Below are 27,950 nucleotides of genomic sequence, written 5' to 3'. Positions count from 1 at the left end.
CCGCGCTCCCCCCGCGGTCCCCGGCGCGCTGCAAGATGGCGGCGGGAGCCGAGCGCGGCGCGGCGCTGCCCGCGGAGCCGCCGCCGCTGAGCGCCGAGGAGGTGGCGAGGCGGCTGGCGAGCACCCGCCGCGAGCTGGGCAACCGCCGCAAGATCCTGCTGCGGAACCTGCCGGCCGAGAGCAGCAGCCAGGTACGGCCGCCAGCGCTGCCCGCAGCCGCCCGGCGGCGTGGCGCGCTCCCGCCCGCGCCTCAGGCGGGGGCCGGCAGCGGGGAGGGAGGCGCGGGGCAGCCCCGGGTCCCCCGCGGGGCTCGGCGGTCGCGGGGCGCTGCCTCTCCCCAGAGCTGCCTCTCACGGCGCCGGCTGCGTGGGGCGGCTTTGTTACCTGCGGTGAGCGGCTCCGGCTCGCCCGTCCACGCCCTCCCCGGGGGCCACGCCGGGCTGGCCGGGCAGCGCTCCCCCGGGAACGCCGGGGTCGCGGCCCGGTCCGTGAGGGAGCGAGCGGGGCTCGGTGTGGGGTGAGCGGGTAACGGGAGCGCCGCCGGAGAGGTGGCACCTGTGTGCGCACAGGTAGGGCACTGCAGCACGGCCGCTTTCGGTGCGAAATCTGGGCGAAAACGCTTCCAGACTGGCTTTTTTTCTTTCTTTCTTTTTTCATTATTATTGTGAGGTGAGCCAGACGTAGAGAGGGAAAGCGGTTTTCCGCAGTCTGACGGTGGTTTAGGAAAATTCCGCTCAAATTGCTGCTGTTGGTAGGAGATGATCGCTGAACTCTTCAACCGAGTGCTGTGAGTCAGATGCTGAGGTGATTTAGCTGCACAGTCACTTCACCAGCTCCAAGCACACAACTTGATGCACGAGTATTTAAAAAAAAATAAAAGAAGAAAGTAACTGTGCCTTTTGTTCTGCTCTGCTCCTGGTGTGCCTCCCCCCTCTCTGAAGCACAGGTGGTTTTGCTACCTGCGGGTAAGAGCAGCACGTGCAGACTCTCAATTTCTGCATAACTCCGGCACAAAAAGGAACTATTCATTTTGGAGAGGCTCTCTGGGCGCTCGCAGTAACCCGAGCCGCAGCGCCCAGCTGGCCGCTGCACTTCTGGCTGGTTTGTTCTCTCTCGGTGTGTCTGGCCCTGCTGTAGCAGGTTAAAAGTTTAGAGCTGACAGCTTTGTTAGGGTGCTTTAGGCGCCTCTGTTTATAGCAGCCCGATGAGCTGATCTATAGCAAACTCGCAGCTCGGTGAGCGCTGCTAATCTTCGTCTCTTCACGAAGCGGCGGTGTTGACAGAGTGGCTTTGCTGGTGTCACCAGATGCTCCCCGGACAGGAGCACTCTGACACTGCGGGTGTGTCCCCTGCTCCCACTGCGGGAATTCACCTCTGTGGAACCTCAGGTTTGGCGGTGCTTGCTCAGCCGGTGTGTGCTACAGGGAAATACCAACATTAAGGTCAAGTTTGGCAGCCACGGAGTCTTCTGGAAGTTTGCCTTTTTGTTTTGGTGGTTTAAAAGCAGTGCTTAGATGCCTTTTTCTCCTATGTGTCAGGTTCTAATGTTGCCCTGAACACCATGAACGGATCCTAAAATGCACTTTACAAACTGTCATTTTTATTTTTAACGTTGATGAGCTGCTGCTGGTGGCCACAAAGGCAGAAGAACTGTGCTGTAGAGAGAAAGTTTCTGTCCTGGAGCAGTTTTGGAAAGAAGGGTGTTTGTGGTCAGGCATGTTAAGTCTACCTGTGTATTTGGCTGTGATATGCTTCCAAAATGACTATGAAATTTAACATTTCTTGTTGCCAGTTAACACCCGTGGTAAACACAGGTTTGTCTTCTGTTTTCTCCTTGCAGTAATTGGTGAGCCAAGTAAAATCAGATAAACTGTTTCTGACCTGGCCAGTTTTCTTCACTGTCAAGAGGGGATGAACATCACTGAAATGCAGCCAAGTCTCCCAAAATAGGTTTTCATAAATGTAACTATTCATCTCTGAGCGTTGGGGTGTTGGCTTTGCTGCCATTTGTTGTTAAGTGAAGAGTGAGGCCAAGATTTACCAAAATAGTTTTGAAATGAAAAATGACTGTTTTGCTGATAGAGAGAGAGATTGGTGGAGATACTCAGTTTTGTCAGAAAAGTAGGAAAAAACTTATTTTATTAATATGAAGTTACATAACTAATACAATTCCTCTGCCAGTTGTAGCTACATATTAACTTTATTATTGTACTTGTAATCTTCAGTTACCTTTGGAGCTCCACCTGTGTTAAACTAAATTTAAAAAAATAAATTACCTTTGGGGCCACAGGAGAAATGTCCCTTGGCCATGAGGTTTCTGAACCAGAAACAGGTTTAGAAACCAAACCTCACCCTGCAAGTAGGTGCCTGCAGGATAAGTGTTTCTTCAGGCAGTTCTCTCACTACAGCCATGGAAAAAGGATTTTTTGTGGCAGATCTGTTTTACATCTTCCCTGCTCTTGAAGGCAGAGTCTCCATTTGCTGTTCATCTGGCAAGTCAGTGGATGCTGAACTCTTCAGAGTTGCCAGATTCGTGGGATTCCTCCTGCACAACGCCAGCGTGGTGTGTGACAATGACCCAGAAATGGCCACAGGCTCTTGCTGACCTCTGATCTTCAGGTCTTTGCTATCTGTAGCAGTGACTGTGCCTTAAAGGCAGAATTCAGAACTGGGGGATCAGGAGAGGCTTCCCTGTTTCTCCATGGAGCTTTGCTGGGATATGTGCTTGGAGCAGGGATCCACTCTGCTCCCTCCTGCAGCCTGGGCAGATGCCACTCCTCCAGTTCCAGTTCTTGGTGCCAGAGTGGGGACGTGTCCTGTGCTCTTGGGGCAGTCACTTCATGGCTTCATTAGGGCAGGGCAGTGCTGTTGCATGTTGTGCAGCAAGACCACCCCCTCGGTGTCAGTCCTTCTGAAGAGCAGCACGTGGTGGGTCTGTCCTTGCAGCATGAACAGCCTCTGATGTGGTGCTGTGGTCAGGCTGATGTTTGCAGAGAAGTCTTTGCCAGGAGACTTAAAAGTGAGCCTGGTTGTACTGATGGCTTTCATCGTGATCCGCTTGGCTCTGCATCAGGGATCTCTTGGGTTGCCTTGCTGTGTGTGCAACTCCCTGAGCCACATCCCTGAGCCATCATCCATTCCAGCAGCAGGGAACACGCTCCCCTGGGATGTTCTAAGAGCAAAAATTGCAACCAGAAGGTCCTTGGAACAATCCTAAAACTGTTCCCAGTGCTCTGGAGGAGGAGGACTGCTCTGAGCAGAGGGAGGGAAGGAAACACCACCTCCGTCTCCTTTTCTGCTGCAGAGATGCCAAGAACTTCGGGATGACCAGAGTGGAAGTTGTACCTCACTGAAAAGGAAGTTTTATTTTGAGTTTGTAGTGGTTTTACCCCAGCCAGCAAATAAGCACCACACAGCCACTTTTTTACTTCTTCACTGCTCTGGTGCTGGGGAGAATGAGGGGAAAAGTAAAGCTGGGGAGTTAAGAACAGTTTAACTATTGCAGCAAAATAAAACATATCGAAAATTAATATAAGACTAATAAAACTAATAGTAATTGCAATAATTAATAATGAATTTCTAGCCAAATCTCCAGTGTTCTGTGCCAAGATCAGCTGCCCAGCAAGGGCTGTTGGATTTTTGCTTCCCCTTTTTGCAGATAAGAGAAGATGCTGTGGAAGATGCACTTGCTCCCAACCATTTTTGGGTTGATTATCCCTAAATCCCACCTTGTCACAGTTCTACAAAATAAACCTGGTGGAGAGGATCCTCTACTTTAATGCAGAACATGCAGCAAGTAGGGCTGGGTAATTATTTCAACACCCCGTGGTTCTCCTGGGGAGAGACAGAATGCAGAGAACAATGAAACACTGAGGTGTTGATTCAAACCTGCTACAGTCCACCTGGGACAGGGATTTATTTGGAATTTTGGGACCTGATGGACACATTCAGTTTTTTCTCTGCTGTCTGTCCCTGTTCAAAAGCCAAATCCCTACTTAGTGTGGTGCTGTTTCTGGTGGGGTTGTGACATTTTTTCCCCCTTTCTCCCTGGATTAGCCATAATTTTCCTTGTTAGATGGAAAGCCTCTAATGAGGTGTGATGATTTGAGGAAGTGCTCTCTCCAATCTGTTGGATGCCAGAGCTTTAAGTAGAAGGGCCTTTGTGTTTTCATTCCTCCTCTGTCACACTGCCTGAACATGAAAGGCACATTGTGGAGAGGGAGCAGCTCTCATGCCTTAAGATGGAATTTTAAAATTTTCTTTATTACTTTTCTTTTGCTTTGAGCTCTTGCTCTCTCAAGTTACCTCTTTCCAGGTCTTTCCTTCTTTCATTTAACTCTCACACCATTCAGTATACCCAGGATGATGGAATTAATTTCCAGTACCATAAAGATCCTTTTAGCAACAGTCCCAAAAATCTCTGGAAGATCAGAGGAAAAAGTCTTTCATTCCACTGAGAAATAGTTGTTTTCCTGTCTCCACATTTTCTTACATTACTTCACTGAAGACTTCGAGGGCTCTGATCTTACAAAAGTGAGAATCAGTTCCCAAACACAAAGGTTTGCCCCAAAAGCAGTTTAAGGCCTGGAATGACAGGCTTGAATCCATTTCAGGTTTCCTAGTTAGGGAGTGTGGAAGTGAGGAGGGAATGAGCTGAGCAGGAGCTTTGGGACACTCAGTGCTCACTGTTCCTGGCAGGTCAGCATCTGCCACATCTCAGCCCTGCTCCTCCGAGAGCTTCCTTAACTCAGCCCTGAAAACCACTGGGAAACTGGGAGGGAAGAGGTGTGGTGAGCCCAGTCTGCCTGAAATGTTACTTCTTGGGGGGATTTGTCCAGCAATTAATGACATTTTGAGGCCCTCCTACCTCGATCTCTCATGGTCAGAATTGCACTTTGCATCAGTCCTTGTGTTTTTTATTAACCCTCTTGTTGGTGCTGAGTCCTGCACTTGCTCTCCAGCAGAGCTCTGGGTTTTCCCTTTAGTAACATATTATTTAAACTATGTCAATATTCTCTCTTTTACTACTTATTGTTTTAATATCTGCAGTGAAATCCATGTGTCATGTCAGGAGCTCAGATATTTAGCAGTCTAAAATCTGAATCAAATGAACACCCTGTTATATCATTTTGTAAATGTAAAGCTTTTTTTCTGAGACGTTCTCTTTTTCCTATCCTGCCTGCACAAATGGAACAAAGCCTTTTTCAGCTGTGAGATGATTTAAACCTTCTTGCTTAGCCAAGTAACTACTTTAAACTTAATTGATTCTCATTTCAAGGATATTCATGTGAAGTTCAGGCCTTCAGCTGCTCAGTGAGAGCCAAGTTATAGACCAGGCTTGGAGAGTGTTTATATTGGAGACTTCCCTAAAGCTCACTGCAGACATCTGGCCAGGCACCCTTAGAATTGTTAAATATTCTGTAGCCAGAATAGCACAATTATTACATTTCATATCAAGTCTGGTTTTACTTCCAGAGAGAGAACAGTGCTTGAGTTTGGTGTGCTTTAGATATGTTATTATATATATCTTATGTATTGTTCCAGGTGAGTACTGAGAATTTCTTGGGTATTTCTTCCCTTACACTGTGAAAATCTGGGCAGGAAAAGCTGCTTTTATTAGAAATAAACCACTGAGCTTTAGTAATTTGATAAATGTGCCTGTGAATGAGTCCCTTTCTAATTTGTGTTTAACACAAAGTTTGAGGTGCAAATCTCAAATTGGTAAGAAGTGCTGAAAACTCAGGTTGCCAGTTTTTCTCCCCAAGAGAGGACAGGGCAAGAACTGAAGTATTTCATGACCACATTTACAGTAGTCAATAATACACTTTTTTAAAGGATAGTGATTTCTCTTAAACTCCCTTTATTATATTGGATTTTGCTTTTTCTGCTGATTTGCACATATGACCAATTATTTCCTAATTACAAAATTTTAATTTGTATTGGTGACAAGATTATCTGCTTTTACAGCTTTAAGGGGCTGTAGAGTGACTATGCTTTATTGGTTATACTTCTGTTCCAGGAGCACAAAATCCTGGAATGGTTTGGCTTGGAAAGGACCAGATAGAACCACTTAACATTTTTGTTGTCAAAAATCTAGGCAAACATCAATTTATAAAGGGGGGAGGTCCCAGGGGTGGGTACAATCTTTACCCAATTGGGAGAAACTGAGGGTGGAACACAAGGTGGGGAATACAAATGTTTAAACCAAGAGGGATTGCAGGGGAGGAGAACAACTTCAACAAACCAATGGGGCCTCGAGGGGTTCAAAATTGATGGGGAAGTTTCCAGAGAAAGGGGCAGGTTTGGGGAGGGATTGACAATGGCGGGAGGAACAGGGAACAAAAGGGCAGGTCTTGGGGGAGATGGACACCTAGGGCAAAGCCAGCAATGCAGGGGGGAGGAACAATGGATTGATAATAAAATATACATAACAATACAAATAGGAGGGGCTATAAACTGCAGCGCAGCAGGAAGGAGCGGGAGCCGCTGTTTGTTTCTGCCGTTCTCACGGAAACATCCCTGTGCTTACATTCCTCACAAGTTAACGGGGTCACAGCAGAGGATCTACCTGACTTGGCTGACCCCCTTCTCCTCCAGAGCAAACACTCCCTCCTGGCCCAGACCTGGAGAGCTGCTTGGAGCACCAGGATCCGAGCTGTCGTTCCCATTGCTTTCCTGACACCTCTGCCCTGAGCTGTGGGGAGTGAAAGTGGGAACAGCAGCACAATGGGGGCTCTGTTCCTTCTTTTCCACCAGACCTGAGTGCTGGGAGATGTTGGAGGTGAAGTTTAGAGAAGTGCCTGGCTTAGCAAGCAGAGAAATCTCAGTGTAACACAGAGATATTTACAGCTGTTTAATTGAAAGGAGTACACATTTCCCTAGAGTTGGAAGGGTGTGTTTTATCTTTGTAAATCCTCACAAACGGTGGTTGTGTGAAAAATGCTTTCACTGCAACACTGCCCAACCCCAGTTCCACAGGTGAAGGTCTCAGCCCTGCCAAGAGCCCACGAGAGCACAAGAACCAGAACCTTCCTGGAAGAACCCTTTGCTCAAACCTGGCAGTGCTTGCAGCCCCCTGGGGGAGTTGGTGTTAAAATCTTTACTGGATTTCTGAGCTTAAATCAGGCTTTATTTTAAATCTCCCTTATATTCTCATCAGTTTTTATTTGAGATCTCATAATTATCCCCCAAAGACTTCTTCAGTAGGGGCTGTTTTCCTCTCAAAGTTTCAGGCAGTTCCTGGGGAATCATGTGGAATCATCTGATACACAGATGACTTTCAAAAGAGAGTTCAGAGCTGTTTAAAATCCTACTTCCTGCTGCCTAATCATCATATAAAACTTCCAGTGGTGCTCTTGTAAAATAATACAGGAAATCAAAAGGGCAAATATGTCCCTCTTCTGCTGAGTGGGACAGAAACAATTTTTGGGAGTCTTCAGTGGCACAGCACAACAGAGCTGCCAGAAGTGTACAGAAAGTGTCTTCTCAGTCTCTTATGTCTGAGGAAGAACCATCTAATTGTTGTTTGAGAGGTGTCCACACTCAGATCGCCTGCCTGGCTGGAATTTTGGGCATATCTTGCATTTCAGATACCCCATCGTTATCACACCTTATTTGAGGACGTGTGGTGGCTGCAGAAATAATGCCATATTTTATTAATGCAGTATTTGACAGCTGCTAAACAGTGAAACCAGAGATTGGTGCTCTCCTGACTAAAAGGTGTGCACCTGATAGCCCTCACAGAGAACCCAATTAACCTTTAGGCTCCATCTCTTGAATTACCAAACTGGCAGCTACACTCAGCTGCTGGAAATCAGCTGCAATTAAACTTTCAGACAAAGCTGCTTGATTATTTTGCTTGCAGAAATCATCTTGCACTCCTGTGTATGGGATTGGTCCAGCTAAAATAATGTAAATATCCAGGTTATTACTCCTGCTTTTTCCTTGGGGTGGTGAGTGCTCAACTCTGCTTTCTCATCCCTGAACTGACAATAATTTGTGGGGTTTTGGGAGGACGTGCACCTTGGTTTTTTGGGAATAGCTGTAGCAAACTCCTCTTAGACTTGCTCTTAGCCACCCCTCCTCTCTTCCCATTAATTAGTGGGAGCAGATAACGCTCTTGGGATTGATTCTCTGTTGAGCAGCTGTGCAGTAATTGATAGAGGATACTTTCCAGGGGGTACTCTGGCCACAATTATCTGCTGGGTGAAAGAATATCCACTATTAAGGGTGAAAATCTATTAAAGTGAACTTGAGCAGGAAACTGAAGCAACTGTTGGGCTTTGGGGCAGCATTGTGCCCTCAGTAAATTTGGTGGTGTGATGCTGCCAGTGTTCCTTGTCCATGGGGTATTTTAGCCATGCCAGTTGTACTTCAGAGAAATGGAGAGGGTTTTGCTATTTAATGAGCTGTGATGTTATTTGTCTTTATCAAAAGACAGTTACAGGACGCCCTTTTGTGTTTATGTCACCCCAGAGAATGAAAAGCAAATTAATCAAATTCAGCAAGCCAGTTTTTTATGTGAAATTAAAACATTGCTGCAGCAATGTGTAACCAGCTCCTTTAAAAACAAATATTTGATTGTGTTTCTATGGTGAAATTTTCTGTTTGTTGGGAAAGTTTTTGGTTTTGTTTGAAATGAGGATGAATTTATCCACTTGCTTGGTTTGGGGACTTATTTATGTGATGTTATTTGTACTTTTCCCTTGCAGGAAATCCATGACTTGTTTAAAGATTACGAAATCAAGTATTGTTACGTGGACAGGAATAAAAGAACAGGTGAGAATTTAAAACTTGCATTTATCTCAATTCTGTGAGGGACATCATGTGCTGTGTGTGAAGTCATGGACTGTCACAGCTTGTCTGGCATCCCTCAGTGCCTTTTCTGTCACCTTCTACTGAAGCCAGTGAAAGTTGGCAACTTTCTGGTGTTGATCTGATTTTTGGTCCCCTCTGGCCTCTCTCAGGAGTATTCCTCAGTGAGTGTCCCTTTGGGACCAAGCTGACCTCAGCTGGCTGAATTCCTTTGGAAAACTGGCCCTGAGGCCTCTCTTGGGACAAACCACACGTGCCTGAGAGGAAAACCTGCCCAGCTCCAGATGCATTTGCAGTTTGCTCACATCAGGAAACACTTCTGCCCTGTCAGGGTCACCCAGCATTGTTGCAGGTTGTCCAGAGAGATCTCCATCCCTTGGGATCCTGGGAACCCATCTGGGTGACCCTGCTTGAGGAACAGGAGGTCCCTGCCCTCCTCATCCAGTCTGGGATTGTGTGAAATGCCTTACGGACTGAAAAGCCCCAAAAAAGATCTGTTAACCCCAAAAGGAGAGCTTGTGGATGTTGTCATCCAAGAGATTCCATAGAATCTGTGACGTGTGTATTCCACTTCATGGGATATTGAATTTAGTAAAGGACAGTCTGCCAGGAGAATATTTCGTTTTGTTCCCCAGATGCAGAATTGGTTGGGTTCCAAGTAGTGAGGTTGTGTGCATCACAACATAGTCACTTCTTGAGGTAATTGCTCATGATGTTCAGTTGAGATTTTAGGTATTATATATAATAGATCTATTTATTTGTTGGCTCTTTGGGGTGAATCTGTGGTTCCAGGGGAGGCAGAGGTGTGGCTGCAGACCAGCTGGGGTGCCTGATGTCCCCACTCCTGTCTCTTGCAGCTTTTGTCACTCTGTTAAACGGGGAGCAGGCCCAGAGCGCCATCAGGAGGTTCCACCAGCACTCCCTGCGTGGCAAGGAGATCTCGGTGCAGCTGCAGCCCACGGATGCTCTGCTGTGCATCACCAACCTGCCCCTGTCCCTCAGCATTGAGGAGTTTGAGGAACTGGTGCGTGCCTATGGCAACGTGGAGAGGTGTTTCCTGGTCTACAGCGAGCTCACCGGCCATTCCAAGGGCTATGGCTTCGTGGAGTACATGAAGAAGGACTCTGCTGCCAAGGCCAGGCTGGAGCTGCTGGGCAAGCAGCTGGAGGAGAGCACTCTGTTTGCACAGTGGATGGATGTGAACCAGCTGACCACAAACCTCATTCACTCCAAGTGCCTTTGTGTGGATAAGTTACAAAAGGACTGCGCCGATTCGAAAGAGCTGCTCCAGGCTTTCTCCCTGAAGTACAAACCTGTCTTCTGCCAGGTAGGCTGGCTTTCTGTCTTATGGAAAACCAAGGCTGGGCTTGCAGCATTGCCCACTTCCCTCTTGCTGTCTTCCTCTTTTGTTTTTCTTATTCATTTTCCCGTTTTTCTTATTTATTTTTACTTTTCTATTATTTTTCCTGTCAACTGTTGTGCCATCTGCACAGTGATGGGAGCAGTGGTGCTGAACTGCTCTGGGAGTGCAGTGTGTCCATGTTCTCTGGGAATTCTGGGAATTCTGCAGGACAGCACTCCAGCAGTGATGCTGAGCTGCTCTGGGTGGGCATTGTATCCATGTTCTCTGGGAATTCTGCAGGATAGCACTCCAGCAGTGATGCTGAGCTGCTCTGGGTGGGCATTGTATCCATGTTCTCTGGGAATTCTGCAGGATTTCTGGGAATTCTGCAGGATAGCACTCCAGCAGTGATGCTGAGCTGCTCTGGGAGTGCAGTGTGTCCATGTTCTCTGGGAATTCTGCAGGATAGCACTCCAGCAGTGATGCTGAGCTGCTCTGGGAGTGCAGTGTGTCCATGTTCTTGGAGGACATCCCCCTGTATAATTTACTGAAAATAACTTGGTTTTTGAGAGGTTTTCAAGTAAACATTGCTGAAGGTTTTATTGCTCAAAGAAAGCCAGAGTGTAGGAATATCACAAGTGCAACAGTTCAGATGATGCAAAATACATCATATAATTAATATATTAATATTTAACATGTTTTTCCCTAACTGAGGAAGGCTTGGGTTCTTGGCTGTTGCCAGGGATAGAAGTGACACATCCTTTGGAAAGCTGGGAAGCGCAGAAGTGCTGGATCTTTGCCTTTTTAGTGCAGAGGTTTCCTTCTCATCCCCGTGGCTTGTGAGATGAGGCCACAAATCAATGTGGCACGGCTAGATCCTCATAAACCAGCAGCAGAAGGAAATCTTTCCTTGTAGTTCCACAGATTTCAGTGGCAGGGCTGGTTTTGTGTTGTTTTTTCCCCTTAAGTCTCTTGGAAGGCTGCTGAGGGATCAGCCTGAGGGATGAGCACCCGGAGATTGCCAGCAGGAGGAGCAGAAGGTCCCTCAGGATCTGCAGCCTGACCACCTGCAGGCCTTGCCCCCTCCCTAGGGCTCTGTCCCAGCCCCAGCAATCTGTAGTTGGCCAGAGGAAATCCTTAGACTTGCCTGATCCAGATCCACCAGGAGGTGAATAAACTGGAATTAACTCTTCCCAGAAAATGCCTGTTTTGGTCTCCAGCCTGGGAATGTGTCTGGCTTCAGCCTCACCTCACTAAGGAGCTTCTGTTCCCCATGATTTTCCTCCTGTAAGAAGGTATTAAATGCTGGACTCAAGTCTCCTGCTCAATCTTTGTTTAATTAGCTCAACAGATTGATCCTTTAAAGTCTTCTCCTTCAGGGCTTTTTTTTTTTTCCCAGCTGTCAAATAATCTGGGGGCTGTTATCAGCTCCCCCAACAATTTTTCACCATCATTTAAAGATTCTGAGCTTCAAAGAATAACAGACTTCTTGGGGAAAGATGGCTTTCACTGACAGAGCTCTGCTGTGCAGTTAGAAGCACTCAAAATTTGACTTTTTGCCTTTTAAATCATAATAAATCTTGGGTAATACTTGGTGTGGGTAAGGAGAGTGTCTGCATAAGATCAGTTCCTATAAAATCCAGGAGGGTGGAGGTAGGAAAACAAATAGTTCAGATTTGATAGGTGAAAAGGAGAAGAAAATGGATGCTAATTAATTAGGGGTTTATGAGTGAGACACCCTGAAAATTGAGGACAAAGAAAGGAGGAGGAGGAAGACCCAAGAAAAGGTGGAAAAAGCAAAGAGGGGGGGATGTGGTGGGGTGGGTAGAGACAGAAAAACTGGGAGAGGACAGGGAAGCAGAATCCTCAGTTTGGGGAGAGTTTCTATAGAGAGTGACTGAGAAAAGTTGTTTTTTTTTTTCTGGAAAACTTTAATGCAGCTCTTGTGGTGCTGCCATGGCTTCGTGCTGCTGGGAGCTCATGCAGTATTTCATCACAATCCTTTGCCCAAAATTTTTACCTGAACTCATGAAATAAACTCTGGGTTTTTTCATCTTATTCCAGAGTTAAATTAAAAAAAAAATCATTTTGATTTCTCCTCTACTGACAACAGAAATGATTTGTCAGGAGGAGCTGCTAAATACTTGCACATGGATATTAGGAAAAATGTGTTTTGTCCTTTGTTTCAACAAAAAGGATCAGAAAACCTCATTCTTCTGTCAACTTTCAATTGTCACTGAAAGGTCTCCACCCTTATCTAGGTAGGAATAAAGAGCTTTTTTTCAGTACCTGTTTACTTGGGAAGTTGAAAAGTTCTTGAATCCTTTGCATATTGGTGGCTGCACCAAGGACATGATTTTAACTGTGTTTCTTTGCAGCTGGAACTAAAATACAGCTTCAAACCCTTCTTTTCACCAGCACCTCAGGTCTTTGCCAGTGCACCTAAACTGGTGTCAAAGTAAAATCTCAATATAAAATGTATTTATATGTGAAATATCTGTTCTCCAGAGCTCTGCCCAGAGGCCAGGCAGTTACAGTACCAGTAAAGATCTGACCACCCTCTTTTTCTTCCAGATCTTTGACATGTATATTTCAGTTGTCAGGGGGAGTTTGTGGGGCTCAGGTTGTTTTTATCCAGTGCAATCTGGAGGAGGTTTTGTCTCTTCCACACCAGAGCTGATATCAGTTTATCACTCCCATTTATCTGGGGACTGGAGATTTTTGCCTAAGCTTCATCCCTCCCTTCTCAGCCTGTTTTTTTGTTTGATTTAAATCTGCTCATTCTCTCCCAAAGTCTGCACACAAAGGCCAGAGCAGTGTTTGCCACGTAAGCCCTTTTCCAGTCTGCTTGATTGATCAGTCTGGCATCTTCTCTTGGCATTCCCCACAACCACAGCCTTCCCCTGCTCCCAAAAGGCACCAGATACTGCTGGAATTTGCATTGTTGCGTGTTTCAGCAGCTGTCATGCACCCTGACGAACAGCACTTTGAATATTGCAGGCTGAAAAAAATGAAGAAGAACGAGTTTATAATTACCCTGCAGAATAAAACTGGCTGTAGCATCCAGCTGTATTTACAGTTTGCTTCTCATCCTGCTCTGTTCTTTAAATCTGTGTTAAATGCATTTCATGGCTGAGGTTCTGCATGAGGTGGGATGGAAGTGAAGGTGGGGATGGAAGAGATAATGGAAGGGATGAGCAGATAACCATGAGTCCATAAAAATGAATGCCAAATAGCTGAAGATGTGATACCCAGCTTATTTCCAGTGTTTACAGAAAGAACCTCATGGTCTGGGGGAATACCAACCTTGGTTGTGTCAGCTGTGCAGGATCTTGCAAGGGCCAGGTACCATATTGCAGGGCAGCTGCTGGAACTGCCAGATTTCCATGGGGTGCTGGCAGCTGCTGTTGTTCCTGGAATTCCCATTTCCATGGGCTCTGGGAGCTGCTGTTGTTCCTGGAATTCCCATTTCCATGGGCTCTGGGAGCTGCTGTTGTTCCTGGAATTCCCATTTCCATGGGCTCTGGGAGCTGCTGTTGTTCCTGGAATTCCCATTTTCCATAGAGCTCTGGGTGCTGTAATTGCTGGAATTCCCATTCCCTGGCTCTGGAGCTGTTTTTCCTGCTGCCATTCCCATGTCCCTGGCTCTGGAGCTGTCCCTGCTGCCATTCCCATGTCCCTGGCTCTGGAGCTGTCCCTGCTGCCATTCCCATTCCCATTCTCTGGCTCTGGAGCTGTCCCTGCTGCCATTCCCATGTCCCTGCCTCTGGAGCTGTCCCTGCTGCCATTCCCATTCCCATTCCCTGGCTCTGGAGCTGTCTTTCCTGCTGCCATTCCCATTCCCATTCCCTGGCTCTGGAGCTGTCCCTGCTGCCATTCCCATTCCCTGGCTCTGGAGCTGTCCCTGCTGCCATTCCCATTCCCATTCCCATTCCCTGGCTCTGGAGCTGTCCCTGCTGCCATTCCCATTTCCCTGGCTCTGGAGCTGTCCCTGCTGCCATTCCCATTCCCATTCCCTGGCTCTGGAGCTGTCCCTGCTGCCATTCCCATTCCCTGGCTCTGGAGCTGTCCCTGCTGCCATTCCCATTCCCTGGCTCTGGAGCTGTCCCTGCTGCCATTCCCATTCCCATTCCCTGTCTCTGGAGCTGTCCCTGCTGCCATTCCCATTCCCATGTCTCTGGCTCTGGAGCTGTCCCTGCTGCCATTCCCATTCCCATGTCCCTGGCTCTAGAGCTGTCCCTGCTGCCATTCCCATTCCCATTCCCTGGCTCTGGAGCTGTCCCTTTGCAGTTTGCCCAGGACGAGGACGGCGGCAGCGGCGACTTTGCCGTGCTGGAGTACGAGAGCGCGGAGCAGGCGGAGAGCGTGCGAGGGGCCATGGACGGGGCCACCATCCACGGCAGGAGGCTCCAGGTGTCCTTCTGTGCCCCTGGAGCCCCGGGCAGGAGCACCTTGGCAGCTCTGATAGCAGCACAGAGGATGGTGAGATCCCTGGAAAGCTCTTTGGGATGAGCTCCTCACGCCCTGCTGGGGCTTTGTGCAGCCAGGAGAAGGAGCCGGGCTTGGGGAACGGTTTGGGTTTATCACAGCCAGGCTGGAGCAGACTGGGACAGTGGGAGGTGTCCCTGCCATGGCAGGGGTGGTGGCACTGGGTGCGATTTAAGGTCCTTCCCAAGCCAAACCCTGGAATTCTGTGATTGGTCAGCGCTGCCCATAGTAAAGGACTTTAACCAACCCAGACCATTCTGGAATTCTGTATTATCAGCCCAGTTCAGGCTCCTTCCTCGGCAATTATGGCCAGGAAGAAGATTAATAAATATCCATAAAATACCACAGAGTTGCACCCACATAGCTCTGGGATTTATTAAATGTAATCTCCTGTAAGAGAAATTGTTCCAGCTCAAAACAAAAGTCACTGGGAATGAGTCATTGGACGAGCTAAAAGTTGGTTTCAAACAGAGAGGCAAGAATTTGTCAGCTTTAAGATAAATTTCAAGGCAGGAGAAATAGGTTCATTTCATGCTCAAGGTGGAAGAAAGCTTTTTACACCCACATGTCTTATCAAATTATTTCCTAGAAAATTGGATGTGATCAGTGTTACATGGAGAGGCAGGAGAGTTCCCTCTCTTCAGCCTGCTCAGGCAACATCTCTATAAGAGAGATGAGAAGTCAAAAATCTTTAATTTCTTCAAGATATGGTGCTCATGGCACCATTTCTTATTCTCCTGCACTGATAACTCTGGGTTTAAAGGAAAAAGAGAAATGTGCTTGAAATTTTGCTGGAATCGTTTGTTAGGTGTTTCATTTGAGGGGAAAAAAAGCAGGAAACAGGGGAGGAAATGGGTTTTTGTCAGATGAAATGTGTACATTGCCGTTGGAGTTTGAGGGGTTTAAATGCATTCATTGCTTTTTCTTGCTTCTAACACTTCTTCTCTCTTCACTGGAGATGAGGAACAACAGGAAAGGCTTGCTTCCAGAGCCAAATCCAGTGCAGATCATGAAAAGTTTTAATAACCCAGCAATGCTGCAGATGCTGCTGCAGCCCCAGCTGCGTGGCCACGCTGTAAAACCTGGTAAGCTGCTGTGAAATAATGCACAACCAAACCCTGCTTTGAGTGCTGCGAGGCTTTTGCAGAGTAATTAAGTAGAAATAATAATTAAAATCTGTGCAGACACTGTTTCAGTGTGTTTGTGCAGGTAACTTCAACCTTTTATGAAAACAGAAGCAAGGGGTGCTTTGCTACACTTTGGTGTGGGGTAAAATTCAGTGTTCCTGCAGTTCACCCTTGTATGAATTCTGTGGGCTCTGAATATTCCTATTAGAAATGGGTTTAGAAAGAAATGTCTTTTGCAAGGCTTGGCTGAACTTAAATCTGATTTTAGATCTGAATTGTGCAGCCTGAGTCTTTCTCCCGTTGCCAGTGTAAATCTTTATTCTTTTGGCTGCTGCCACAGCTGTGCAGAGTATTGATTACAGCATCAGCCAGAAACATCGCTGTGTTCTAATTAGGATGTGAATAAACATGACCCCTAATTAATGACATTTCAAACGGTGAAAGTGCTCAGAACAGGAATCAGGTGATGAGGAGATGAAGTGGGGCAGAGCTGAGAGTGTGGTGACAAAGAAATCCAGAAATGGGGTGTGAAGTGACCACTTCAGGGCAGAAACACTTGAGCTAAATCTGAATTTCAAGCACTTCAGATAAAGCTGAGGCCTGCAGTCAGCTCAGGAGTGAAACTCTCAACTGTGGAGGAGCTCTCACCTTCTGCTAATTTACATCAAAAGGTTTCATAGCCTCTCCCAACCCCAACGAGGCTCCCTTGTAGTGACCTTTGTACACTCGAAGATTTTCTGAAAAGCACATTAAAACTACAGGATAATTCTAAGGACTTTTACTTTTCTAATTTGTAAAATACACGATTTTTTGTGTGTTTCTTAAACAGTTCTTGGAGCATCTGCAGGTTTACCTCACCTCATAAATTCAGCAGTTGGGCCACCTTTTTTGCAGTTGAATAAAGTTCATCAGGTATGTATTAAAAAAAAAAAAAAAAGGTATCTGGTGAGAGATCCTAAAGTTTTAAGGAATTAAAGCTAAAATTAAGTGTTCTTGTTGGAGCTCTAAGGAAAGTTATGAGATGGGGGAAGCAAGCAGTGCTGACTGTCCAGAATGGAGTTGTTTTATCTAAATTTTGGACTTAAAACCTGCCCATGTAGACAAAACTTGTCATTACTGGCAGAAAAAAACCCTCTTTAAATGAGCTCTCGAGGAGCCTGGCACATCCCTTTCTCCTGGAGCAGCTCATCCACACTCCTGGGGGGATTCATGGTTCATCTGATTCAAACCAACGAGTTCAGCAGCCTTAGCTTCATTTTCAGGCTTGCAGGGACCCAAATGTGCTGCATGTGCCATAAAAAATAGAGATTTGCAGATGCTGCTTCTTCCTGATAAACCCCTCAAGTTCTCCTGTAATTCCAGATGGGCACCAGAATTCCTGAGAGGAAATGGGAAGGATCTTTGGGATGGGTTTGTGCTAGAACTTGAGAGAGAGAAAATGCCCCCACAGCCAGAATTTCTGCCTTGAGCTGAGCTGCTCTCAGGGGTTTCTCCAGCTCTGCCAGGAGCCAGAAATTGAATTTAATATTCATGGTAGGGATTCAGACAAAGACCTGCAAGGGACTGGAGTCCATCACTTGGCCTTATTATTTCTGATATTTCAGAAATTTCCATTTTAACAATAAAATCCCCTTCAGCATCACTTATTTCTGCAGTTCTTTTGACAAACACAGCCTTAGAGATCTTTAAAAAGACCCAACTAAAATGCAGGAATATTCCCTATGTTAACTATATTGAGCTCTCCTGTTTTTACTCTAAAGACTGGCAGGTAAATATATCAATTTTTAATAAATTCTGCTGACTTTTGCCCCGTATTTAAAAAGACATAATTCTTTGAGGGTTTTTTTTTAACTGAAATGACATTTTCAATGGGTCTGTTGAAGTTGCTGCTGCTCTCTCTTCAGCCTGTGCTTCCTTGGAAGGCACTGGGAGTGTTTGGTGCTCCCAGCTGGAGCCAGGGATGTTTTCCACAATTAACAATTGATGATAATCCAAAGGTTTTTGGCTTGGGAGAGCTGCAGCCAAACCAACTCTGTGTTTTCTCTGCCCAGAGATTTAAAAGTTTCATCTCCTTCTCTTCCTGGGAGCTTCCTGTCATTTAATGAGCTCCAAACCTGAATTTTAGAAGGATTTGATCCTAATTTCTTCCTTAATGCACATTTTTCTCTTCTTGGGTGATTTGTTTTGGGGTGAGCCAGGGAAGCAGGTCACTGTTTTGTTTGTTTATTTGTTTATTTATTTCTTTATTTAGAAATTCAGTGTTGTCACTGAAACCCCTCCCCAGTCACGCTGCTTTAGCTCCCTGCATGTCTTGGGTTTCTGTTTGATATTCAGGGCTTTGTGAAGGAACAGAATGAGAATAAATATTTAAAAATAATTCTTTAAAAAGGATTCAACAGAGAGGATTTGAAGGTTATTCACCCAGTAATTTTTCAGCTGGAGGTAGATGGATTTGCAGCTTGTTTCTCTTAATTTCCCTTACTTATAAATTATCCTGTTCCAAAATAATGCATTTTCTGCTTTCTCAGGGATGTTTTCCTCAGTCATCCAGCAATTTATTAAATCTTGATTAATCCAGAGCCTTTCCTCAGAGGATTCTGACCCAACTGATTTTTCCACTCTTTTATTTCTGAAAGTTTTGCAATTGAACCACTTTGCTTTGTTGCTGGAGCCAAGCTCAGAAGGAGCAGCCCCTGGCACTGGTGACAATAACCAGCCCTGCATAATTTCTCCTGGAAATCTCTGAGACAATTCAAATAGATGCATAACTAATCTAGATATGGCCCATCTTGGTTTGGAAAAGCACATTTCTGAGTCCAAAAGATCATATTTCAGTCATAAAGGGTTTTTTCCTGAGGAATTTAAGCCACCCAGACACTGGCAAGGCTTGGAAATATTTGGGAGATGTTTTACCCTCTTCATTCCCTGGGTTTGGAGATAAAAAACAATAAAGGGTGAACTTGGCACGATGACAGTGTCCTGTCAGTTTATTTTTGTACAACAACCTATAGAACAAACCTGCATTTTACTGGCAGGTGATGCTGCCAGACTCTTCCAGGCCTGTAACATAAATCATGATGTCTTTTAAAGTTTATTTTAAGCCCTCAGTGCTGGCCAGAGCTCATAATGTTGAATATACAAGTGGCAGAGTCTGAAGAGGGTGCCCCAAAGTTATTAATTCAGTGGCTCTGGTGGCAAACTGATCCAGAAGGTTCTGAATGAGAATGTGAATATTTTATAGACTTGCCAATCTGCAGGCACTGTCATTTGTCAGGTTTTAATGCCTCTGGAGTAGGGTTTCATGTAGATTGTTGTGGGGGGAAATATATCTGGGTATTTCTCTGAAGCAAAACCAGTTCTGTGGAGGAAATTATTTCCTTTTGCTGTCTTAACTCGGAATCTTTAATTTCTTGGAGCAGTTTCTCCCTGGCTGTCAGCTAACCCTTGTTTGAATCCTTTCTCAGAGCTCACTTCTGGGGAGCACCTCCAGCCTGCTGCTGCAGAGCCCTGCTCACCTGCCCCTGCCCCAGCAGCAGCTGCTGAAGATGGAGAACATGCAGGCAAACAGTGTAAGGCCATCCCTGCAGCCCTGCCTCTCTCTGCACACTCTCACAATTCCTAAAATAAATCATTTATAGCTCCAGGTGCCCGTGATCTTTGAATTCCCTTCCAACCCAAGCCATTCATGTTCTGTGATCCTTGAACAGTTCAGTGGAGCTGGAGAGGTTGAGAGTGTGGGAGTTGTAAAAAGTAGCTATGAGCAGATTATTTTAATCATTTACACAGTTTTCTCTTCTTCCTTTTAGAAACCAGGTTTGCTGGGAGAGCCTCCAGCAGTGCTCCTGCAGACAGTGCTGGGCATAGGGGTGATGCCAGCAGTGAACTCAGGCCTGGCAACACGAGGAGAAGCTCTCAAGTGTAAATGAATTTCATTTCATCCCACACCAGTAGAAATGCCCAGCTCCACATCATGCACCTGACTTTCTCCCTGTGTAACAAAAGCAGCTTGTTAAATCCTCTGCTGGCTCAGTTACTGCCTCTTTTGGAATATGTTTTTATTTAGAGGTGACCTTTTGTGGGGTTTTCAAAGCAGGGAAATGGGAGTTGCTGAAAAGGCACCACAGATTTGGTCTTTGCCTTCATTTCATTAAGAAAGGAATTTTACCAGCCAGTCTGTGACAGGAGTCAGTTTGGAATGCAAATTTCTGTGCCACTGATGCCCTCAATATTTATGAGGAAAGATCAGCCGGGTACTGGGAGTGCTCACCTGGTGAGAGAAGGATCCAGGGAGAGCTCAGAGAGCCTGAAGGGGCTCCAGGAGAGCTGGAGAGGGACTGGGGGCAAAGCCTGGAGGGACAGGACCCAGGGAATGGCTGGAAGCTGAAAGAGGGTAGATTTAGGTGGATATTGGGAAGGAATTCCTGGCTGGGAGGGAGGTGAGGCTTGGAATGGAATTCCCAGAGCAGCTGGGGCTGCCCTGGATCCCTGGCAGTGCCCAGGCCAGGCTGGAGCAGCCTGGGACAGTGGGAGGTGTCCCTGCCATGGGAATGGATGATCCCTAAGGTCCCTCCCAGCCCAAACCATTGCAGGATTTTCTGACCTTGTTTCCTCCACTGCTCCCTGTGTTCTGCAATCCTGGCCATGCTCTGAGCCTGGGCAGAGACCAGGAGCAAGGAAGGGGCATCCAGGGAGGGCAGAAAGCTCCAAATAGCCAGGTTTTCATTTTGGAAAACACTTTGCAGCTTTTCAGTGAAAAGAGTTCTTCCCAATGCCAGTTGAGGTGGGGTTTCCCCCTGTGCTCCCATCCAGCATCCTCCAGGATGTTGTTCCCGGGTTTTCTTTGAAAATGCCAGGAAGCACTAAGAAAGTTATCACAGGGAATGTTTAGAAAAGTCAGAGTTTTATTGAATCAGCTTGAAATGGAGCTGTTTGCCCGTGGGATGGGGAAGGAACAAAAAGCAGTGCAGTATCTGGAATTGTTCTCCTCCACCCTTGTTGACCCCACAACCAAACCCTCTCTAACAAATCCCATCTAACAGCAAAGTTTCTCCATTTATGGCTGCCTGCAGCATCTAACCCAGCTCCCATTCCAGCAGCAGCAGCAGCAGGGATGGGCATGCTGCCATTCTTCCCAAATCAGCACATTGTTGGACAAGCTCTTCCCGGGCCCAACGCCGCTGCAGACAAAGCCGAGGCGGTGCCGGCAGCGCCGCCCTTCCCCCAGGCGCTGCCCAGCCTCCCCGGGGCGCTGCGGGCTGCGCCCTCCAAAGCTGCCGGGCACGGCAAGGGCTGCGACTCCAGCCTGGCGGTAAGGAGCCTGCTGCACACACACTGCCTCCTCTCCTCTCCTCTCTCCTCTCTCCTCTCTCCTCTCTCCTCTCTCCTCTCCCTCCTCTCTCCTCTCTCCCTCCTCTCCTCTCCTCTCCTCTCCTCTCCTCTCCTCTCCTCTCCTCTCCTCTCCTCCTCTCCTCTCCTCTCCTCTCCTCATCTCCTCTCCTCTCCTCTCCTCTCCCTCCTCTCCTCTCCTCTTCCTCTCCTCTCCTCTCCTCTCCTCTCCTCTCCTCTCCTCTCCTCTCCTCTCCTCTCCTCTCCTCTCCTCTCCTCTCCTCTCCTCTCCTCTCCTCTCTCTCCGTCTCCTCTCGCTCCCTCCTCCTCCTCCTTCCTTGTTTCCTTCCTTCCTCATTTTTTTCCTTTTATTCCTTCCTTCCTTCTTGTTTCCTTCCTGTTGCCTTGTTTCCTTCCTTGTTTCCTCTCCTCTGTTTCCTCCTTGTGTTCCTGTTTCCTTCCTTCCTTCCTTGTTTCTTTCCTTGTTTCCTTCCTTCCGTTTCCTTGTTCTCTTCCTTGTTTCCTTCCTTGTTTCCTTCCTTGTTTCCTTCCTGTTTCCTTCCTTGTTTCCTTGTTTCCTTCCTTCCTTCCTTGTTTCTTTCCTTGTTCCTTCCTTGTTTCCTTCCTTGTTTCCTTCCTTGTTTCCTGGTTTCCTCCTTGTTTCCTCCTCCTTCCCCCATTATTTTCACCCCTCCTGTGTCCCCCTGTACAATTCCCTGGATCCAGGAGCGCCCTGGGCCCGCGGAGGTCCCGGCAGTGCTGGGCAGAGAACAATGCTCTCCGTGGTGGTCCAGCTGCAGGAACAAAGGCAGCTCCTCAGTGCTGCAGGGCTTCTCTCCATCTGTGCCTCACAGGCCTGGATGATGGAATTCAACATTTATCTCAGGGCAGACTCTTCTAAAGGGCAAAAATTGAACTTGGGCTTGAATTTTGTCATTCATCAGGAGCAGTTCTGGGGGTTGGGGGGCCTGTGGGTTTCCAGGTGCTTGTGTGTGTGTATATAAACTTTCCACTTTTAATTACCAGTTTTTAAAAGTATTATTTATTCCCTTGAGGGTGAGGTGTGAGAGGATGATGGAATGGGATTTTAGTGGTCTCATTCTTTCAGAATTTTCTTCCTGCCCTTAAGAAAATTTACTTTTTTATATATAAATCTAAAATAATTAATAATAATATGTAATAATAATATATTATAAAGTAATAAACAATAATTTTAATATACTTCAATGCTTCAACATTTTGGGGACACATGGGCTTAACTCATGATTTTCCTGACATTTGGCCTTTCTTTCCTCGTGTCTCCAAGTGAAAAGAGTTGATTTGGTCTTGGCCAAGTAGTTCATGTTCACTCCCTGCATCTGGAATTGCTCGAGTGATTATTATTCCTTCACTTGCATATAAAAGGTTTTCTTTTGTTTGTTTGTTTTGTAATATCCTTTAGGAACTTGCAGTCTGAAGAGAAACATTCCTACAAAAACTATTTGGAAGAAAAAAGTGTAGGCAATGTGTCCAGATTGCTGAAATAAAATGGAACTTTTCAAGGATTGACTTCAAAAGTTTCATTTTATTTCAGAAGGTTTTTTTCATAGGACTGAGCTTTTCCCAAGACCTTGCTAGGCCACTTAACTTTATTTCTGATCAATTTAATATGAATTTAATGCAAACTGCCCTGTCCATTTTTCAGACTCCCTTGAAAAAACAGACTTCTCTGCTTGGGGAGCCCCCAAAAGAAATCCGGCTGAGCACCAACCCCTACTTGAATTTGGCAAGTGTTTTGCCTGGTATCTGTCTGCCAGGTAAGCAAACATTCCATGGATTTCATTGCAAATTTCCACAGCCAGAGTGTGGCAAATACTTCTCCTGTTTGCCTGGTAAATCCAGTGACCACAGCATTTATCCTCAAGGAAATCTTGTAGTGTGTCTGAGGACTGCAAATTTATCCTGATGGTTAAACAGGGCTGGATTTTCAGAGGCTCACAAACTTCTGGAAGCCTTTCAATTATTAGTAGCACTGATTAATTTGGGGCACAAATCTCAATTTTAATCCTGGACAAGAACCTCATTAGTGTGTTTGTTACAAGCCAGGTGTTGATCCAGCCTCTGTTCTTTGTGTTCCCAGCAGCAATTGCCAGCAAAGCCTCCAGTCCTCCACAGCAGACCAGCCTTCCCAACAACCTGGTGGATGCTGCTGTGTCTCAGGGAACTGCACCACAACATGCAATGGAAAATTATTTCAGTTATTCCCAGCAGCCTGGGGAGTACCCACAGGTAGGAATAATCCCTCAGCCTGGTGTCCCCTGGGATTCTCCCAGAGCTTCTCCTTGTTTTCCCTGGGTGTTCTTCCTGAGCCTCTGCACTGACAGTTTATCTGTTTCAGTGTTCAGAGCAGATTTAGCACAAAGAACATTCCCTGCTGAAATCACAACCCTTGAAAAAATTGTTTCTGGAGAGCCTGAACTGTGGGCACTCACTAAAAAATGACCTCTCAGCACCTCTGCCTTCAAAAGCAGGGGGTTTTTCTCTGTGCCTTCCCCAGAAGTTTTGAAGTCCTGAACTTTGGCTGGATCCTGGGCAGAGAGCTGTGCCTGCAGTTGCTGCACAGCCTGGGGATGTTTGCCAGCTGCTCTCAGAGCACAGGATGTGCTCCCCATGTGCAGATCAGAGCCTGGCCAGGAGCTGCAGGCTCTGCAGAGTTTGCAGTGCTCAGAGCCTGTTCCACTGGCAAAGAACATCCCCATATTTGCAACAACCCTCCTGAGGGTGTGTGAAACTGTCACTGTGCAGGTCAGAGCTGAGAGCTGCCTCCTCCCAGGCTGTCAGGGGGACACAGACTGCCCTGGGCTGCTGGCAGGGACACCTGTGAGCCCCAGACTCCTGGCAGCCAGGGTTTGGGTTGGGAGGCTCCCAGCCTGGCCACAGGGCTGGGGGACAGGGTCACTGCACAGAGCTCTGCCAGGGGCCACACACCCCTTGGATCAGATCTGCTGCCTGAAGGGGCTCCAGGGGAGCTGCAGAGGGACTGGGGACAAGGCCTGGAGGGACAGGACCCAGGGAATGGCTCCCACTGCCAGAGGGCAGGGATGGATGGGAGATTGGGCAGGGTGGGGGTGCACAGAGAAGCTGTGGCTGCCCCTGGATCCCTGGAGGTGTTCCCATAACAGGAATTGTTGTCCCTGCCTCTCTGCCAGGCCAGAGGTGCCTCCTGTGTGTTTTAAGCACTTACCATAATTGAAACTGTTTGATTTGAGCTTCAGCACTGGTGCTGGAGGTGTTTTGATGCTTCTTGGAGAGCTCTGGGCTGTAGGAGTTGCAGGCAGGCATGGGAGAGGATTTGTGCTCCTCTGTAGGAGGCTGTCCAGCAGTGGTACCAGCAGTATGCTCAGGCACATCACTCTACCCAGGCCAGAGTGGATGGCTTGGAAAATGAAGCCTCTGAGGTGAGAAATAATTTCCTTTTCTTGCTGTCTCCACTGGCTGTTGCTCCCATCAGCTTTTGGACACCTGCTTTGTGTGCTGGCACAGGAATGAGGGGCTGCAGAAGGCACTGCATGGGCACTGCTGCAGGGCAGCCCTGCACCCCCAAAATGCCCCTGTCTAAAATCCCACCATCCAAAAGCACCTGGAATGCTCAGCAGTGGATCAGAATACTCCCACCAGGAAGCAGCACACCGTTCATGGCATTTCCCAGTGCTGAATTTCCCAGCATTGAGGGCTCTTTTCTTGCCCAAGCTGAGGTTTTGGTGAGCAAGGAGAAATAAAGGAATGACTCAAATTAAAGCATCTTTAGAAAGGAATGGCACAAATTCCATCATCCAAACCCCCCATTTTGCTCCAGGAATTGCTGCACCCCCAAGCTGCTGTGAATTGAATTGCACCTCTTGTGGCTCAGGTATTTCCTTACCTGCTCAGAGCTCATCACAATAGCAGGAAAAAAAAAAAAAAAAAAATGAATTATTAAACCTTCTTTCCTTCTATTTCATGGATCCCCTTCTGGATTCAGGAACCTGCAGGTGGATCTTTCCCAAACTACAGCACCTGCCTGCAGGTGGTGCCTTCCTTTTTGAGTGCAGCCCAGGGATCCCAGCCGGGCTTGCAGCCTCCTCCAGCAAATCCCTTAAAGCAGGTGAGAGCAGGAGGAGGAGCAGCAGCGCCTGCAGAGCTTCTCCCTGCCTGCTGCTGCCCCCGGGTGGAGCTTTCCCTCTGCATCCCTGCTCCTCACAATTCCTGGGAATGTGAGAAGGGCTTGGGCCAGCTCCAGAGCCCTGCAGAGCCCTCCAGGCCCTGGGGATCAGCTCCTCTCAGTGCCCCGAACGCCACGGGCAGAGCCAGGCTGGGTTTTTGGAGGCAAATAAAGTAGGAAGAGAGGAGGAGGTTGGCACTGGATTTGAGTGGGTGTTTGCCTGACTTTTGTAGATGGTTTGCACTGGGATAGAATCTCTGAAGTACAGAGAGCAGCTCAAAATTTCCTGGAAAGCAAATCAAAAACACACAGGATAAATTTAAAGTTTTAGGATGAAGACTAGTCGTTCTTCATAAGTTTAAATAGTATTTGTCATTAGATAAAAAAGTCCACATTGCAAGCCACAAGTAGTTAGTTATTAATTTAAAAATAAAAATAATTTAAGTATCATTTCTTAGTTAATCCTTAAAAAATCTTATAAAGAAAAAATACAACTCCATTTTTAGTTTATTAAAATAAAGTACTACAAAACTCACAACTACAATATAAAATCCATAGCATAAACTCTAATGTAAACCTAGAACATGAATAAAAACAAAGATCTCGGAATCTCTGCTGCTCACAGTGACTCTGAGATGGGTTAGAAAGTCTCTTTTCCCAGCCTGGCACTCAAAGAAGGAGTCAGAGCTCTTCAGTTCTTGTTCTCAAGGTTGTTTTCTTTGTTTCCCATCTATAAATTCTTTCTCTGGCCAGCTGAGGTCTGTTCAGCAGGACAGACAGAGGCACTGCCTGCCCCAGGGCAGTGTTATCTTTTATACTATAAACCACCTGTGCAATATTTACAATAACTTCCCAATCCCCATCACCTGTGTCAGACACTGAGCTTCTGCTCCACACCAATCCCTGAGTGCCACCAGCACAGCAGGAGATGGAGGCAAAGAAGAAGAAGGAGAAAGGTTGGACGTGCCCAGATCCCTCCATCTTGCCCTTTAAACCCCCATTCTAAAAACCCCAAAAATCTACATTTTCACCCCGTCATCCTACTTAAACTTTCCTGGATTTTAATTCTTCATACAAGGTTGGGAATTGTTTTTTCCAAGGGCTGACTCAAAGGCCCTTGGGCTCTGTGCCAAGGTCCCTGAGCCCCCCGGGCAGGGGCTCGAGCCCTCCAGGGCATCCAGAGGAATTTCCTGGGTTCCCACACTAACACCTCAGTTCAAACCGAACAGCCCGTGTGCCACATGGCATCCCAGCGGTGCAGAGTGGCAGCTGTGCCGTGTGTCGCCCGCAGGTGGCCCCGAAGCGCAGCTCCTCGTACCTCGTGTCCTGCCCCGAGCCCGGCCCCGCCGAGTTCCCGGGCCCCGGCGGCGCCGCGCGCTACGCGGAGTCCTCGCTGAAGAAGAAGCGCGTGTACTGAGCCATGGGAGCCATGGGAATCCCTCTGGATCGATTGCTGCCTTCACTTCCCACCAGGAGCTCCTGCTGGCCGGGGTGAGTGGCCCGAGAGGAGCCGGCTCTGTCCCGGCACAGCAAGGACTAAGGGGACAGAGGCGGTGGCTGCTCTCACTTGGAGAGGAGGGGACAGCGTTGGCTTTGTCACCTGTGGGACAGAGCGCAGGCACTTGGGGAGCTGGGGCAGCTCCAGCTGAAAGCAATAAAAACCCAGAGGAAAGAAAGCTGATCCTTTCTCCAGTCCTCAGCCTGAGGAAGTTAAAAGAGGAAGTCTTGATAGTAATTATTTTGTATTTTTTTAACTCAGAATGTGGGGTTTTTTTTTCCCAACTTTCCTTTTTCCAGGATTAAGAGCTCTGCATTTACAGCCTTTCAGTTTTTAATATTTCTTCTTAATCCTGGAATGGAGCGATACCAAATGGAGTCCCAGAGCCTCGGTGATGTTCTCCCTAAATGCCTGTTCAAAGGGAAATGCTGTCCTGTGCTCCCTGGAATATTCCCTGGGATTTGGAATAATCCATTTGGCTCCTTGGCCAGTGGAATAACTTTGGTTTTAGGCTGAGACTCCACAGCTTTCCCATGGAGGAAGCAATTCCCAGTGTGAGGCAGCACCCTCCTTCCACAGGTGTGGGACAGCTCTTCCTGGGCCACCCCACATTGTTTCCCACTTTGGAGTGCATTTTCCTGGGTTTTTTTTTTAAAGACTCTTTGTACTTTTAGCTTATTATCAGCTCTGCCTCGAGTTGTTCTCTGCCCTTGGAGCTGGAGATCAGCAGTCCTTCCTTTTGCCCTCAGTGAAGGTAGATGAGGAGCCAGCCCCATTCCAGGGCTTTGCCCTTGGAATCCTGCTGCAAATCCATCTGGATTGAGGTCACTGAGGCCAGGAGCCACCTCCTTCTCCCTTTTCTTTGCTAGAGAACACTGAAGCCATTTTTCAATATGATTTTTTTAAATTAAAAGTCTTAAACTTTTGCCTTTCAAGCTTTGGGATGTGACCAGGATCCACATTTTCAAAGCTTAAAAAAAAATCCCAAGCAAATTCCCTCTTCCCCCAGCTGCTGGAACTGCTCCACAAACAGGAGCCAGGAGCTTGGCTGGGATTCTGCCTGTATGTATTGATAAATTCACTTGTAATATTTTGTTTCAACTGTTTGTATATGCAACTTTCTCAACTTGTTACACTTTTCAATGAAAATAAATTGTTGGTACTTATTCAAGTGGA

At 47.0% G+C, this 27,950-nt stretch overlaps 1 protein-coding gene across 1 annotated transcript; it reads left to right on the top strand.

Moving 5' to 3' along the window:
* The first annotated feature begins 35 nt into the window (after window positions 1-35).
* RAVER2 (ribonucleoprotein, PTB binding 2) lies at window positions 36-27,940 on the top strand. Its single transcript, XM_050977506.1, has 14 exons — window positions 36-191; window positions 8,712-8,778; window positions 9,672-10,141; window positions 14,447-14,638; window positions 15,603-15,729; window positions 16,601-16,683; window positions 19,236-19,340; window positions 19,578-19,689; window positions 20,868-21,079; window positions 22,781-22,892; window positions 23,216-23,364; window positions 24,444-24,533; window positions 25,097-25,219; window positions 26,568-27,940. The coding sequence occupies exons 1-14, from the start codon at window positions 36-38 to the stop codon at window positions 26,691-26,693; spliced, it is 2,124 nt and encodes a 707-aa protein (XP_050833463.1). The 3' UTR covers window positions 26,694-27,940.
* The last annotated feature ends 10 nt before the right edge of the window (window positions 27,941-27,950 follow it).

The sequence above is a fragment of the Serinus canaria genome, chromosome 8, assembly GCF_022539315.1.
Source record: "Serinus canaria isolate serCan28SL12 chromosome 8, serCan2020, whole genome shotgun sequence".
NCBI classification, from domain to species: Eukaryota; Metazoa; Chordata; class Aves; order Passeriformes; family Fringillidae; genus Serinus; species Serinus canaria.
Note: the sequence above shows the minus strand (reverse complement) of the source record. Positions and strands in the feature narration are given on the sequence as shown.

What these genes read in the sequence shown, in the direction of transcription:
- RAVER2 (XM_050977506.1), top strand. Translation starts at nt 36, where the DNA reads ATGGCGGCGGGAGCCGAGCGCGGCGCGGCGCTGCCCGCGGAGCCGCCG. An exon ending in TGGCCACGCTGTAAAACCTG is followed by an intron (nt 15,730 to 16,600) that starts GTAAGCTGCTGT and finishes TTTCTTAAACAG; the next exon opens with TTCTTGGAGCATCTGCAGGT. An exon ending in CAGCAAATCCCTTAAAGCAG is followed by an intron (nt 25,220 to 26,567) that starts GTGAGAGCAGGA and finishes TGTCGCCCGCAG; the next exon opens with GTGGCCCCGAAGCGCAGCTC.